At 34.2% G+C, this 15,324-nt stretch overlaps 1 protein-coding gene across 4 annotated transcripts in view; it reads left to right on the top strand.

Moving 5' to 3' along the window:
* Positions 1 to 4,753: 4,753 nt before the first annotated feature.
* LOC113068610 (sodium/potassium/calcium exchanger 4-like) overlaps positions 4,754 to 15,324 on the top strand; it is a 37,221-nt gene continuing 26,650 nt past the window's right edge. For 2 of the 4 annotated variants that reach the window (XM_026241389.1, XM_026241387.1), the window contains exons 1-4: positions 4,754 to 4,979; positions 6,820 to 6,865; positions 9,799 to 10,382; positions 14,534 to 14,647. In XM_026241389.1, coding sequence (XP_026097174.1) covers positions 10,202 to 10,382; positions 14,534 to 14,647 — 295 coding nt within the window. In that variant the 5' untranslated portion in view covers positions 4,754 to 4,979; positions 6,820 to 6,865; positions 9,799 to 10,201. Of the gene's footprint in view, positions 4,980 to 6,819; positions 6,866 to 9,798; positions 10,383 to 14,533; positions 14,648 to 15,324 lie in introns of those variants that run through there. The other 2 variants (XM_026241388.1, XM_026241390.1) reach the window with 2 other exon arrangements.

Raw genomic sequence — 15,324 nt, 5'->3', positions numbered from 1 at the left:
CGGGTCGAGCTGTACACCTTCCTGACTGACACTTGGCACTGTGATCTCAATCCATGAAGGTATGAAGATGCATAAAGGTCATTTGGAAATGTGTATGCTGTGTAACCTAGTGCTCTGTGCTTTTTATTGACCGCAGCAGCACTTCAATCTCCTTAAAATTTATTACAATTGCAAAAACCGGTGTAATTTTCACATTATTGCCCAGCTAACGGGGATTGTTCTCAGAGCGTTCTCTCAAAGTTATTACCAAATGTTCCTTCAGTAACGTTCATAGAACGTTTGTCTAGTCTTAATAATGTTATGAAAATCAGTAGCATAAAATGTTGTCTATGCATTTCTTGGAACTTGAAATAATCTAGTTTAACTTTTATCTTAAGTACATTAATACGTGATGACATTTAAAAAATAGTTTCTGGTAATATTTGCACAACAGCACAAAAACATTATTTATACATTGTTCATGATTGTCCTAGTTTTAGTTTAGTTTAAATGTTATATGTTTCACCGTGTACAGAGAACATTTAAAGTAACGTTCCCATTATGTTTGCAAAATGTTAGCACAAAAATGTTATCTGTACATCATTCATGAAAAGTTTTTTTTTATGTTTTAGTGGAACATTAGTGCTACTTGTTTTAGAACGTTCAGAGAACATTAAACACTAACGTTTCCATAACATTTGCAAAATGATAAATGTTCGAAAAATACATAAAAAGTTGGAAATACATCAAACCTTTAAAAAAAAAAAAAAAAAAAAAACCTACCAGTTTCACAATATTCAGAAAACATTTAAAAGTAATGTTACCACAATGTTTGCAAAACGTTAGGACAAAAATGTTATTAAGACATCAATCATGGACAGTTTATTTCTGAAGCGTTTTAGTTGTACATTTACATACAATGCTTTTTAAACATTGTAACTTACTACTTGTTTCAGAACGTTCAGTTAAAAGTAACATTCCCATCACTTTTTTTCTAAATCATTTTAGTTATATAATATTTTCTAAACATTACTGCTTTTCACTTGTTTCAGAACGCTCCCATAATGTTTGAAAAAAGATGGACTGGAACATTCCCTCAATGTTTTCTCTAACATTAGCATAACAGAGAAAAAAATTTTCAAAACATTTAAAACACTGGACTTTTTGAACATTCACAAATAACTCAGTTGGATCTGAGAAGAGATTTACAGACGTTCAAGAGCACAGTTGAGCCGGACCGAGTGACCGTCTGAACCTTCTCCTCTGTTGCGTAATAGTTTTATACTCTAGAAATGTTTAAATGTAAAGAGCTGATGTGAACGCCGTCCTGGTGTTTTATGTACCCCAGAGTAAGTCAGCTCCAGTAATCCTCTCTGTGAAAGAGTTGAAGAGATTTAGAAAAGGCGAGCGCGGTTCCTTACTAAAGTGGAGCATGAATCCAGCTCCACCTCTCTGCTTTTCATTTTGATAAGTGACAGGAACCAGCAGAAATGTCCATCAGCTAATCCTCTTAGCGTTCATAATGCTGACTCTGCTTTAATGGACCTGACAGCTGAGCTGTAGACCCGACGGGTCAGAAATGGACCGTTGTGTTCCTGGAGCACAGAGTTCAGCCGCTCATCCTCAGCGGAGGCGAGATGGTGACATAACCACCGTACTAAAGCTAAAACCTACCTAGACAGCATTTTAAGACATCATCCCCCAGTAAGGTATAGTCCTCCTTTTAACCAAAATCTGAGACCGTCCTGCAGAACATAACAAAAGAAACCATCAGAATAATGGGAATTGTATTGGTTTTAATGGAAACGGTAATGGTCTCTACTGGTAACTGTTCACCTTCACCTTCAAAACACACTTGAGGAAACCATTTATTAATGCTTATAATGTTTGTAATGGTATTTGTAGTGGAAACCGCTGGAATTTCTGTGATGGTTTCTACAAACTAGAAGCCTGTATTAGACAAGAATGGGACAACATTCCTATTCCTAAACTCGTCTCCTCAGTCCCCAGACGTTTGCAGACTGTTATAAAAAGAGTGGTAAACATGGCCTTGTCCCAGCTTTTTTGAGATGTGTTGATGCCATGAAAATTAAAATCAACTTATTTTTCCCTTAAAATGATACATTTTCTCAGTTTAAAAATTTGATATTTCATGTTGTATTCTGAATAAAATATAGAAATGTGAAACTTCCACATCATTGCATTCTGTTTTTATTCACAATGTGTACAGTGTCCCAACTTTTTTGGAATCTGGTTTTATTTCTTTTTTGTGTGTGTGCTATATTGTATATTTATATGCTTGTCAATGTGAGTATCGTGTTATAAGCTTAGCCACATGCTAATTACAACACACCGGGATTCACTTCTAATTCAATCTGAATTCAATTTGTTTTATTGAATTCCGTTCAAATTTAACAGTTTAGAGAATGTGAGGTAGATAACAAAGTAGGGATGCACGATATTGGATTTTGGCCGATATTCGATATGCCGATATTTTCAAAATAATTTTGGCCGATACCGATATCGATATATATACAAATATATACTGATATATTTACATTTTAATTTTACTGAAGAGAAATCCATGTATCTCTTCTGTACTGATTCTACCATAAATGTATTATTTTACAAATGAAGACAGACATTCACATCTGAAAAACAGGTCAATTATTTACACTTGGAGAATATCGGTTTGGCTCATCGGCAGAAATAGTCATATCGGCCGATACCGATGATGGTCATTTTAAGCTTTTATCGGCCGATACCGATGTTGTGCCGATATTATCATGCATCCCTATAACAAAGGTTTCTTGTTTTGTGCTCTCATATTCGAAAGGGTTTCCATGTACAGCTGAAGATCTGTTTTACAGAAAATATTAGTTATTTTTTAGTGGACACTGAGGTCTGATGACGGTGATCTGAGGGGGTCTAAAGCAGCACGTTTGATTGACAGCATTTAAACCCACCATTTTTGAGTTGTTTATTGAAACAGAACATCCATAGCAGTATAAATTTTTCCCAAACTACAAAACGGTTCCTCATTAACAATCATTAGTCGTCGTGCTCCTCTCAGTAGGAGGGTGAGATTGTTATTCACCCACGAAAACGTAAATGAAGCAGTAGTTTGGATCCAGCGAATGGCATCACTGTGTGTGGGATCTTTTAATGGCTCCAGTGATTTATCCACAATCCTCACCAGTATACTGTAGTTTTGGAAACAGCTAGGGTTTCGCTTTTTCTGTTTGGGAAAGTCAGTCTTTTGGATTGTTGCTATGCAGTTGCTAAGGTCTTCTGAGTGCATGCTTGCCTTTGCAAACAGTTGTAACATTTGTATGGTTTGCGTTGGTCGGTGAGATTATAACTAATGATGTGTGAATGTGGGCAGCATTATCTGCTAGTAAAGAAACTAATCAAACCTCTCCTCGAGATTACAACCACAGTCAGCAGGATGAAATCATGCTTGATTACATTGTCCTCCTCTTTACAGCTAATCAGTGGGAATATGGGACATGGTAATACCATTTATATTTAAAAATGTAGACTTTTTTTTTTAGTTATCCAAAGTGGCTTACAAATATTGTAGACAAAATTAGCACTGCTGCAATAATTAATTGACATTATTGTTTATAATTTTATTTTTATTTTATTTATTTATCATGATATTATTATTATTATTTTAATTATTATTATATATTTTTTGCATTACCATTTAATAACAAAAAATGCATTTTTGTTCCTATTTTGGGGGAAAATTTATTTTTCTGAGCACATTACCATGTTATGACAAATTTACATTATTGTTCCAATTTATATATAAAAAAAAAAAAACCTGTACTATTTTTGCAGTACATTACCATGTATTAACAAATAAATGTTTGTGCATTATTGTTTCCAGTTCAGTGTTTTGAGACTAACCTGTTACAATCATAGTTAATTAAATATACATTGTGATAATATTCACCAAGTGCTTGAATTGCAGATGATCGACTGAATGTTTGTTCCTGAGGTGATGGAGTTTGCAATATGCAATAAAGTACAGAAATAGCTGTCACTTTCTGCAGGAAGAGGAACAAATTATGCCCTTTTCTATCAGTATTATACAACATGGGAACAGAGAGCATTGTAGGTAAGGTGACACTGTCATTTTTCTGCAAGAGAGAGAGATGTGGCAGTGCAGATATTAGATAATATTTTATTAAAAAGAGGAGCAATGATGTAAAGTGCAAAACAACTGTGAGTGTTTACTCTTGTTAAAACCATAGTATTTCCATTAACAATTGTGCACGCACTAGACTATGTAGAAACAATTTTCACTCTGTAATTGCTTGTGATATCTAAAAAAAAAAAAGGTAACTCATTGAAATAATAAATTAGTCGTTTTAAAAGTTGCAACATTATTTTAAAATGTAATATACAATTAGTCACAATGGTCATTCATTTTCTTGAAGATGATCTACAACAAATGATTCAGCTGGCTAGAGAGTATTAAATTGGTTTTGAAATCCCATAACATGAGATTTGCATTGTATTCCAAGGTACTTTCAAGAATACTGTGGGTTTTGCAATTGTCCTCAAGGTGAATTTCTTTAGAGGTGGTCTCCTGCTCTGAACTGCACTCGAGACACAAACAAGCCGTTTGTTACATCTTTATCATGATGATGCCGTCACTGCAGATTAAATGGGCTCTTTCTCTGAGTAATGACCTTTGTGGTTTGTCTTTGTCTGAGTAAAGGTTACCCTCTTAAACCTCTGCATTTCCTCTACACACATCAAAGATGGCAAGTGGTTGAATTGAAATGCTCTACTTTGGGGAAACAAAACATAACACCCTCAAATGTGCAACTTTTCATGATTTTAAATGAAATATGAGTACATTACATTATAAAAAAATGTTGTTTTTTTGTCATGTTGTTGGTTGACAGTCGTATACGGAATACAGTGGAAAGGATGTTCTTGAAAATGTTTGTTTCAACGAAAACAGAAAGTCATATGAGGATGAGGTAACACTTTACATTCCCCTGCATTAACTAACATTAACTAGCAATGAATGAGCAGTATATTTGTTATACTATTTATTAGTCTTGTATCATTGTTTATTGTTTTTTTGGTGTATTAGGAAATTAAATATGATAAATAAATGCTTTCGAATGTATTTCCATTTTTATTTCATGGTAACTTGTGGTTAACAGTGTTATTTTAGTATCATTGAGAAACTATTATAGTTTAGTTTTTCAGTATTTTCAATTGGTTTATGTCTTTTGTTTTGTAATGGTGTGTAATTTGATGTTTTGTAGGCTATATGTTTTGAATTTTAGTTAAACTTTAGTAATTTTGTTGTGAGAAGTTTTTTTTGTAAGTTTATATATATGCAGTGTTTTAAGTGGTCCAGTATGCAACGGTAGTACCGCCACTTCCAAATATAGCTCTTGAGCGTACCACCACCTCTCTGTGCGCCCAGAACCTGCTTTTAGCGTAAAGGTACGTTCATTTGGACATCTGCTTTAATAGAGGTTTTAATCCTTTGCCTGCGCTGCCGCTTTTCAGAGTGCCTTTAACAATGCACGCTTCCTAATTCTTCCCAGTTCGGAGTATGCAGCGTGAATCATTTGAACCAGTTTGGGAGTTCGGAGCGGGATCGCGAATCATTTGAAGCAGTTCGGGAGATCGGAGCGGCTTCGCGGATCATTTGAATCAATTCGAGAGTTCGGAGCGGATTAGCGAATCATTGAGTCAGTTCAGGAGTTCGTTGCGGGTTTTGCGAATCATTTGAGTCAGTTCGGGAGTTCAAAGCGGGTTCGCGAATCATTTGAGTCAGTTCGAGAGTTCGAAGCGGATTCGCGAATCATTTGAGTCAGTTTGGGGATCGCGAATCATTTGAATCGGTTCGGGAGATCGGAGTGGGATCGCGAATCATTTGAGTCAGATCGGAATTTCAAAGCGGATTCGCGAATCATTTGACTCAGTTTGGGGAACGCGAATCATTTGAATCAGTTTGGGAGTTCAAAGCGGGTTCGCGAATCATTTGAGTCAGTTTGGGGATCGAATTATCTGAATCAGTTCGGGAGTTCGGAGCGTGATTCATTTGAGTCAGTTCAGGAGTTCGGAGCTGGTTCGCGAATCATTTGAGTCAGTATGGAAGTTTGAATGCAGTAATGCAGTAGCTCTTTCTAAGGGTATTTTTCAAAATCCTTTTGCACATTTTATTTATGTTCAGTAGTTCTTTCTAGCTCAAGCAAATCCACAAACTAATAAAAGGATTTATTATTAAGGTTGCCTGTTGACTGCTGTATATAAAAGCCCTTCAATATAGTTGTTGTTACCTCAGGATGAGGGGAGTCATCAAAAAAAAAAAAAAACTACAGAAAATATACATTTTTTGGGCTATAGTAGAGTACCGGCACCTCTTTTGGGCCACTTAAAACACTGTATATATGTTTATTGTTTAGTGTTTATTTTAATTCAAGTAAGTTGAAAGTTTTTAACTATAACAATAACTTTTAAAAAAATAATACAAATAAATAAGGCACAATGTAATGTTAATATTATTTGAAGGAATTTCCAGGTGTTTTACCTGTACAAATTTTAAGTTTCATTTTTGAATATTACACTGCATTGTGTTGGTTTTAGAGTTCACATAAATGTCTGTAAAATGAATAGACAATGTCCTTGTAATGAGCTGCCAGTGTTATTTTACGTGTTTAACACATAGAATCTCACTGTAACTTGTTACCAATGATGACAGGATTTTCAGCTGCAGTTAACCGAGTCTAGAAATACACATTTCAGAGTTTCTGCATTACATAAACAGTCTGATTTCCCACTGGTCCTCTTCTTCCTCAGCTGAATGTGATGGTGAGCAGATGTGACTAGGAGGCCAGCACTAAAGGTCAGTGTTTACCGGCCCGCAGGTTTGTAATCATTAGCGTTGGAGCGTTGCAGATGTTAAACGTGTAATGAAGCTGGCTCAGGCCGCCGTCTTCCTCTGATGTGTTTTATTTTGTGTGGCGTCCAAACAAACCCCACCATGATGAATATGATGAATATTTTATCTTCCTGCCAGTGATGCAAGCGCTTGTGGATGCATTAAATTTGTAGTGTACCAGTGGGAAAGAAAGGCCTGAGTGTGTTTGCACTATCTGTGACATCAAAAGCATGCCTGCATCTCATTGCAACTGAGAAATATGAGCTATTTTTCAAGCTGAAATTGTTAAAAATCAATTGTTTTACAGTATAATCAGTGACATTCAGGTGCATTAATGCTTGTGTAAAGCCTGTGTCATATTTGATATACACATTTTTAAGACCTTGAGAATAATCAATACTACTGAAAAACTCTTGCATATAATCTAGTCCACGCCTTCTTCTTTCTCTGGTCATAGAGATTTTGTGTTTTCCACCAACTGGCAACTGGGAGTGTCGAAATACTATTGGTTAAATTGAAAGTGGGCGGAGTTACACAGACCAAAGCAAAAACAGACATTCTGACACGGAATGCACATTTGATAAGAATAACTTGCAGTGAACTTATTTATATTATATTATTTATATTGTCTAAACATCTGCATGATAACATACACCTCTAAAAGAACCATTGTTGTTTTTTGTTGTTTTTTTATGTGAAATACATTTTAATAACCTAAAAGAATCTATTTTCACAATAAAGAACCTTTTGATCAATGGAGAGTTTCCAAGGATGTTAAGAGTTCTTCATGGATGCTAAATAAAAAACTAGAAAAAAAACGTTATTTTAATTTGTAATAAAATTTCACAATATTGCTTTTTTTTTCTTTTTTCTTTTATCAAATAAATGCAGCTTTGGTGAGCAAAAGAGACGTAAAAAAAAAAAAAAAAACATTACCAACTCTCAAATATTTGATGTGAAAATGTATTTATTCTCAAGAATGCTAACATAAGCAAACTTTTCAAGCAAAACTTATCATAAAAAAGAAATGTATTTGGCATAATATGCCAAAAATGAGGAGTATTGTTGAGTCAGGATTATGGATGTTGGTGGTTAATGTGATTCTCTGCTACAGGACTCCTGTGTGATCTTGAGCAGAATGATGCTGATGTGTCCAGGTGTTTTTACCTCCTGTAAATCATCATTCTCTGGAGGTCACATCTCACATTCCTCTGTATCTGCATGCTTAATAATTGTATTGCATGGGAGAATTAAAAGTTTCCATTATCACAATTGCCCAGTATTTAATTGAACACGGTGAGCAATTATAATTCAACAATGAATCAGGCTAATTTAGCAAATTCTGGCATTATTAAAGCTGGTTAATAGGAGTGGATCTGTGTGCTGAACAAGACTATGACAGCAAAGGACAGCAGACATGGAACTAGGTCACTGATATACTGTATATATGTGTGTGTGTGTGTGTGTGTGTGTGCACGTGTGTGCTTGCGTGCGGTTTTTGAAATATTTTCTGTTGATATTTTCCCCCCTTTTCTCTAATTAGTTTAAAAATACAATAAGTTTCTATTAGGATTTAGATTCATTGGCAATTCAGATATCTATAGGTAAATCTGAGTTGCACAAAATGACAGTGCTGTTTTTATTTGTTGGCTCATAAATAACATATAGAAGAGACATGTGTTGACAGTGTGAATGATGCACTATTAATGAAGCAATGCAGATTGTATGTATAGATGAAGCTCCATGCTCGTCTGAAATTTGTCAGCATTTGACCTTCAAGGTCATTATGTTATAAAGGTAGATGCTAACACAGCATGTCACACACATGCTACTCACGCACACACACAAACACACACACACTTTCATATCTGACCTTCTCGTGACACACTCACACTGTTAACACAGCGATTCGTGCATATTTGACCAATGCTATTCCTTTTAGATGTAAGAGCTTTATTAACATTCAGAAGTTTCTGTAAGATTTTTTAATGTTTTTAAAAGTCTCTTCTGCTTACCAAGGCTGTGCATTTATTGCATTAAAATACAGTAAAAAACATTAAAATTGTGAAATAATATTCAATTTAAAATAACTGTTTTCTATTTGAAAAGGTTTTAAAATTTTATTTATTTATGTGATGCAAAGCTGATTTTCAGCATCATTACTCCAGTCTTCAGTGTCACATGATCTTCAGAAATCATTCTGATATACTGATTTGTTGCTCAAGAAACACAATTATTATTATTATTATTAATATCAGTGTTGACAACAGTTGTGCTGCAACCTATTTTGTGGAAACCATGATACATTTTTCAAGATTCTTTGATAAATAGAAAGATGACAATGATATTTTAGAACAATAAGAACTTATTTGAAATATAAATATTTGATAGCATAAATATATTTAATGTCACTTTTGAATAATTATATAAATTATATAAATAAAAGTATCAATTTCTTAAAAAATAAATAAAATACTAATAAAAAAACAAACCTTTGAACGGCAGTGTTTTTAGTAAATTTTCCTACAGAAATGTGTATATTTATTACTGTATTATATTATTATTATACTGTACTATACTTACTGTATATTTTAGGATTTATTTATAAATGTATTCATTTTCAGAGCTATTATATGTTTGGGTTTACAGTTCTTTTGTAAATTATACTTTACTTTTGTAAATTTATATTAATATTAAACACAAAACGAATTAGTATTATACTTTTAATTAGTATTATAAACATATTTGGATCTTTCTAATCAGATGTCTATAATAATAATTTGCATGTAATGTATGCATATTCATGCAGATTTACAGATTTAAAATCAGGAATCTCAGCATTAATGAAAGTATGCTTGCACATGTGACATGTCAGTGTTTGTGTGAAATGTTTTCAGTCTCTCTGTAGGTTCCGGTGACGCGTCGCTTCAGCGGGATCGCCGTGAAGGCACCGGATCGCAGAACGTCACGTGTCTCCGGTGGACATCACAGGAGCGCAAAGTTCCCGACGATCCAGATGGGAAGAGCGGGAATGCTTTCGCAAGCAGAGGGACCGAAGGACATCACCTGAGACCGATGTTATTCGCACGCGCGCGCTTCACGGTAGACGCATGCGGCGCCGCAGGATGCGTGCATGCGGGAATTTAACGTTTCCAGTGTTGTTGCAATGCGGCGGGGAGGAATCTGATGAGAGCAGGGATCTGGGACGGTGAAGGCTGGGATTCTGCGCTGCTGTATCTGGATCCAGACCTCTGATCGTGCTCTCTCTCCGCTTGCGCATCGCTCTTCGAAGCCGCGACGATGACCAGCGCGGATCAGGAGCAGCATCAGGACCGCACCGTGACGACGGTCTCCAAGAAATCCATCATCGCCAAGATGTTCAAAGTGCGTAAGAGGAGGGAGATGCTGCTGGCGCAGGTGTGTTTGGTCTGCAGTGTTCTGCTCGTGGCGTGGGGCATGTCGAGCATCCTGACCAGGACAGGTGAGTCCGAGCAGAACCGGCTTCTGGGTGTCAGTCAAACACATGTATGTCCCAGACAGCGGGGGTCATCATCACAGCGGACAGGTAGAGGAGGGAATTTGACTTTCCAGGTGACATGGACGTTCATTTAGAAAAAGAAATGGACAGTTCATGCAAATAAAAGAAACCTAAATGAGGAGTTTGGGGGGATTCATCAATGGGAATGTTAGTGTATTAGAAGTGTTCAGTGTAAAAAATAGCTTTTGATTGTCAGTTTAGCCAAAAAAAAAAAAAAAAAAAAAAAAACCCTTGACAGTGGAATTTCTGTCGTAAATTAGAGCCAGAAATTAGATTATTATATTCCATTTTTTTATTCATTATAAATTAAACTTTTAATGCAGTTCTATTGCTATCTTAACAATAAACATATTCTTTTTTTATTTTTGTCCATCTTACAATGCATACATCTTTTACAGTATTACTGAATTTATATCATCATTAAAACCAGTAATGGAATTTTTGAATTCTCTTTTGTAATATTTGTTCCTAAATGGCACTGAAATTTATTTGAAATTAAACTGAACTGCAATTATATATTTATCTTAAGAGTGTTAGTCAATAAATATATTCTTGTTTTGTTCCTCTTAAATATAGCATTACTAATTTAATTAATCAATTTGTATAATTAATGAGAACAGTAACCTCTAAGAATGAACTATAAAAAAACAAGTCAATATTTAATCTAAAATATAAACATATTTTAATATATTAATTATACATAATATTATTTATAATTAATATATTAAGAATATTTTATATAATATTATTGTTAATATATTTCATTTTATTTGAGTTTATACTGAAAATATCTAAAATGATTTGATCCCATTATTTCCAAATTGTGTTATAAATTTCATCTTGCACACATACTTCAATAGATTTTTGGCATGGCATTATAGCTGTCTTTAAATATGTGCATCATTGTGTAGAGACATATGAACAGTTGTGTATATTTCAGGGTCAATGGTCTACATAAAATCAGTTCTATAAGATTCATTAGTGGCATTATCCGGTTTGTGCTTTATATGAATCATAATCATAAATGTTTGCCCTCCACATTTTTGGATATGTATTAACATTTGTGTGCTATGAGCTATAATAGAGGCAGACGCATCTAGATACAGGTGGCTTCACTAGGGCTGTGTCTTCAAACCTGTGTGTGTGTGTGTGTGTGTGTGTGTGGCGATGCTCTGTCTCATATGCAGATTTTAATGCACATTGGTGATTTGTCTTTTATGGTCAGGCATGTGTATGAAGTGTGCCGTCTGATGCCTTTGGGGCAATTGAGAGTCACAGTCCTCTGCTATCGTGAAACATTGAGCTCAGATCATGATGTGAACTGAACAGCACATGCATATCACTGAACTGATCAAAAGCTCATGATGCTTTATGTGTGTAACTGTCATGTCATGCATCTTACATGCACACATAGAATAGAGTAGATTATGATTTTAAAGAAAGATTTAAATGATTAAAGGTTTATTTGATTTTATTTAGCCTAATACCTTATTATTACATTAATACAAATTTTCATAGGAATTTGTCCAATTTATATATTTTTTCAGAGCAAAGAGGAACAGCAAGCATTTACGAGTGTATATTGTTAACTAAATTTAAAACAGAAACACACACACAAGTTACATAATAATTTGTTAACTAAAATCAAATGAAATGATAAAATGTTTTATGTCAGCTAGCTGCTGAGACATTTATTTTAAATCAGTTTAACTTGGTGTAGTAAAATAATTCAAACTGAGATATTTGAAACAGTTTTATAAATGGACAAAAATGCAAAAAAAAAAAAACAGATAACGAAATAAAAAAAATATTTTCACAGAAATTGCTAGTAAATTTAGCAAACAATTGCAATGAATAAATAATGAAGATAAAAGACATAAAAATGTAAAATTAAAAAAATTGAAATAGTTTTTAGAAATATTTTACACTTTTTTTCAGTGTATACTGTATGTCAGGACAGAAAAGAGATTGAAATGTATCACTACTTTTTTTGTCATTAATTTGGATTTTAACATCATATATGATATAAAAGTAAAAATGAAGCAACAAAACTATCATACAATAAAAACATTGTATAACAGAAATACAATAAACATTAACTGAAATAATATAAATTAATACTTATTTTTTTAAAGTATAACAGTTTAATTTTATGATTTTTTTGAAAAAGTTGAATTGCTCAACTTATTTTGATGAGTTGAAGTAATGTAAAAACATAAGTTGAAATTACTTACTAAAAATATTTTTACAGCCATATATTAAAATAACACTGCATCATACATCATGTACTGTTATTTGTTCACACATGCACACATTATCAGATTTCATGCAAGATTTATTCATCTTTAAAAGAAACTAATAAAAAATGTCCAAATGTGCATCCAAAACTCGTTGAATCTCTCAAGTCTAAAGCAAGTCAGGATTTTTCTGCATGTCTGTCATCCACCATGTGAAAGGTTTGATCTTCTATACAAGCTAAAAACAAGCGGCTTGATTTGAGGTGTCATATCTCGAACCCAAATGTAATTCTCAAATAAAATGCAAGCCTTCTGAATTGAATACAAAAGCATTAATTACTATAAAAACAAGAAGCTTAAAAGATTATTCTGCACTGATAGCGTCCAGACAATAACAAATCTGTTATCAGAAACGGATCCTTTCTTTACCGTCTGCTCATGAGAGGAACTTGAAACATGTGTTTGGGTGGGTTGTGGATGTTTAGGAAAGAAAGATCAAAGACGGAGGGAATATATTCAGCCCTCCCTTTCTAATCAGGCAAATCCTGTTTTCCTCCTCTTCATCTGTAGCTTCAGGAGAAAAGAAATGCAAAACTGTTACTCTCCTCTCTGCCTGGTTTTCCATCTTAATTATATTATCTTCCCCAGTCTTTCTTAATTATAGACTAAAAAGTCTTTCAAGTGTGATCTCAGTGTAATTTCCCAAACACTCAGGAAACAACTGAGGGAAAGTGAGAATCTCTTCCTTTTATTTACAGCACACGCTTGCTTCTGAAGCTCTTTGAGAAATATCTCTGGCCTGGAGCTGCTCGTGTGCTCTGTGAGAGTCTCATCAGCATCTCAGGACAGTCGTTTGGACCGCATTTAGGCCGGTTTACTTTAATTGACATCCTGAGATAGCTTGAAACCCCTGCAGTGGAGAAAACGCTGCCAGGGCTGCTCAGGCGTAACTAAAAAAAGATTCATTTACGTTAAAGCTGAGCACACTAAAGACTAAAGTCCTCTGCTTTATTGCTAATGAGCTAATGCTAATTGCTAATGCTAATGCGATTTAACCGCACTCTAGGCTTGTATAAAGTAGTCTGAGTGCTGAATTAATAAGTGTTTGATTCTATGCTGATGGTAGCAGACATAAATAATATTTTATGTTTATATTTATTTATGGTTAATATTTAAATATAGCCAATATTTAATGTTAATACATGTAAACGCATTCCTTTTAAGACATCAATTTAAAATGATCTTAATTTTAATTTATTCCATTTCATTAATTTAGTAATATTTACGACTCAATTATTAATGGTTTATATTTAAAATAATATTAATTATATTTAATGCAATTATTTAATTGAAGGTTTTAAATTAATTTTTTTAACATTTACAATTATGTGAATTATATTTCATGTTGATGTTATTAATTTAATATATTAATTCAATAAATTAATTTCTATAATAACAATATTTAATAGTCGTATTCAAATGAGGTGAATTTAAGGCCATGTATAATATAAATAAAATTTAATCTTAAGTGCATGTAAAATTATTCATTTTAAGATATTAATTTAAATATCCTCAAAGAATTCCCCAAATACTGCAGTTTTTAATATCATGATCATGCATATCATTGTTGCTTATTGTGACTGTGTAACCCCAAAATATAGGATAAAAATAATCATTGTGCTATTAACAAATTTTAAATGTTATAATAGCTTATTTTTGTGTAAGATAGTCTGAAATTAGATATTTAAAGTGACGTTTCACTCATTTGATCTCTGATGTCTCTGTCATCATTTATGTTCCAAACCCATGACTTACTTTCTTTATTGTAGTGATTTGACCAGTGTTTGGTTTTTGCAGGTCATGGTATGATTGTGGAGGAGTGGCATATGGAGTCACATGATCACTGGGGTCGACGGCTGATGTCCTCTGCGCCTGAAAATGCGACGGAGGTGAAGAACTGCACAGAGCCAGGTGAGATGAGCATCTCTCGACAAATGCTTTGTGTTCTGTGCATCGTTTGCAAAGCCATCCACAGCAGACAAATGAACCGGCTGGACAATGAATATGATATTGGAGGCTTGTGATGTGCTCATGGTCTGATGTGGCGGTAGAGCGCTGAGGATTATATTTAGGTTCATTGAGACACCACTAATGACCCACGAGGAATTATCGTGTGTTTTTGGTTAATCAGCAGATGGGAAACCTCACAGAAGTGCATGCTCTAAGAGCTTTGAGGAGATTTGAACTCCATGCCAGGCTGTTTTGTGTAACTCCAGGGAGATTTAAGCGAAGGTTTAATGTGACTTTTCTGTTCACTTGTGGAAGTTTTAATCAGCTTTGGTCCGGAGAGAAAGGCCTGCGTTTAGCTGACACTCGTGTTCTTCCTCTGTCCCGGACTTACGGCTGTTATTCTGACTGCGGTTGTTCTCATTAAACTCTCTCGAATGCAAATGAAAAGTCTATTTTTAGCTGTGGATGTTCTGTTTGTTCGGTTTTATGCGTTTCGAGTCTCAGTCAGACATAGTTTAAAGAGAAAATCTGAACTGAGGTGTATGATGTTGCTCCTTTTCATGACTGTGCAGCAAACAGATTTTTTTTGGAGATTTTGAGTCATTTCACCTGTGTTAGTAGTTTAAACGACATATTCC

The sequence above is a fragment of the Carassius auratus genome, linkage group LG45M, assembly GCF_003368295.1.
Source record: "Carassius auratus strain Wakin linkage group LG45M, ASM336829v1, whole genome shotgun sequence".
NCBI lineage: Eukaryota > Metazoa > Chordata > Actinopteri > Cypriniformes > Cyprinidae > Carassius > Carassius auratus.
The sequence above is the reverse complement of the archived record's forward strand: the minus strand, read 5'-3'. Positions and strand labels throughout refer to the sequence as shown.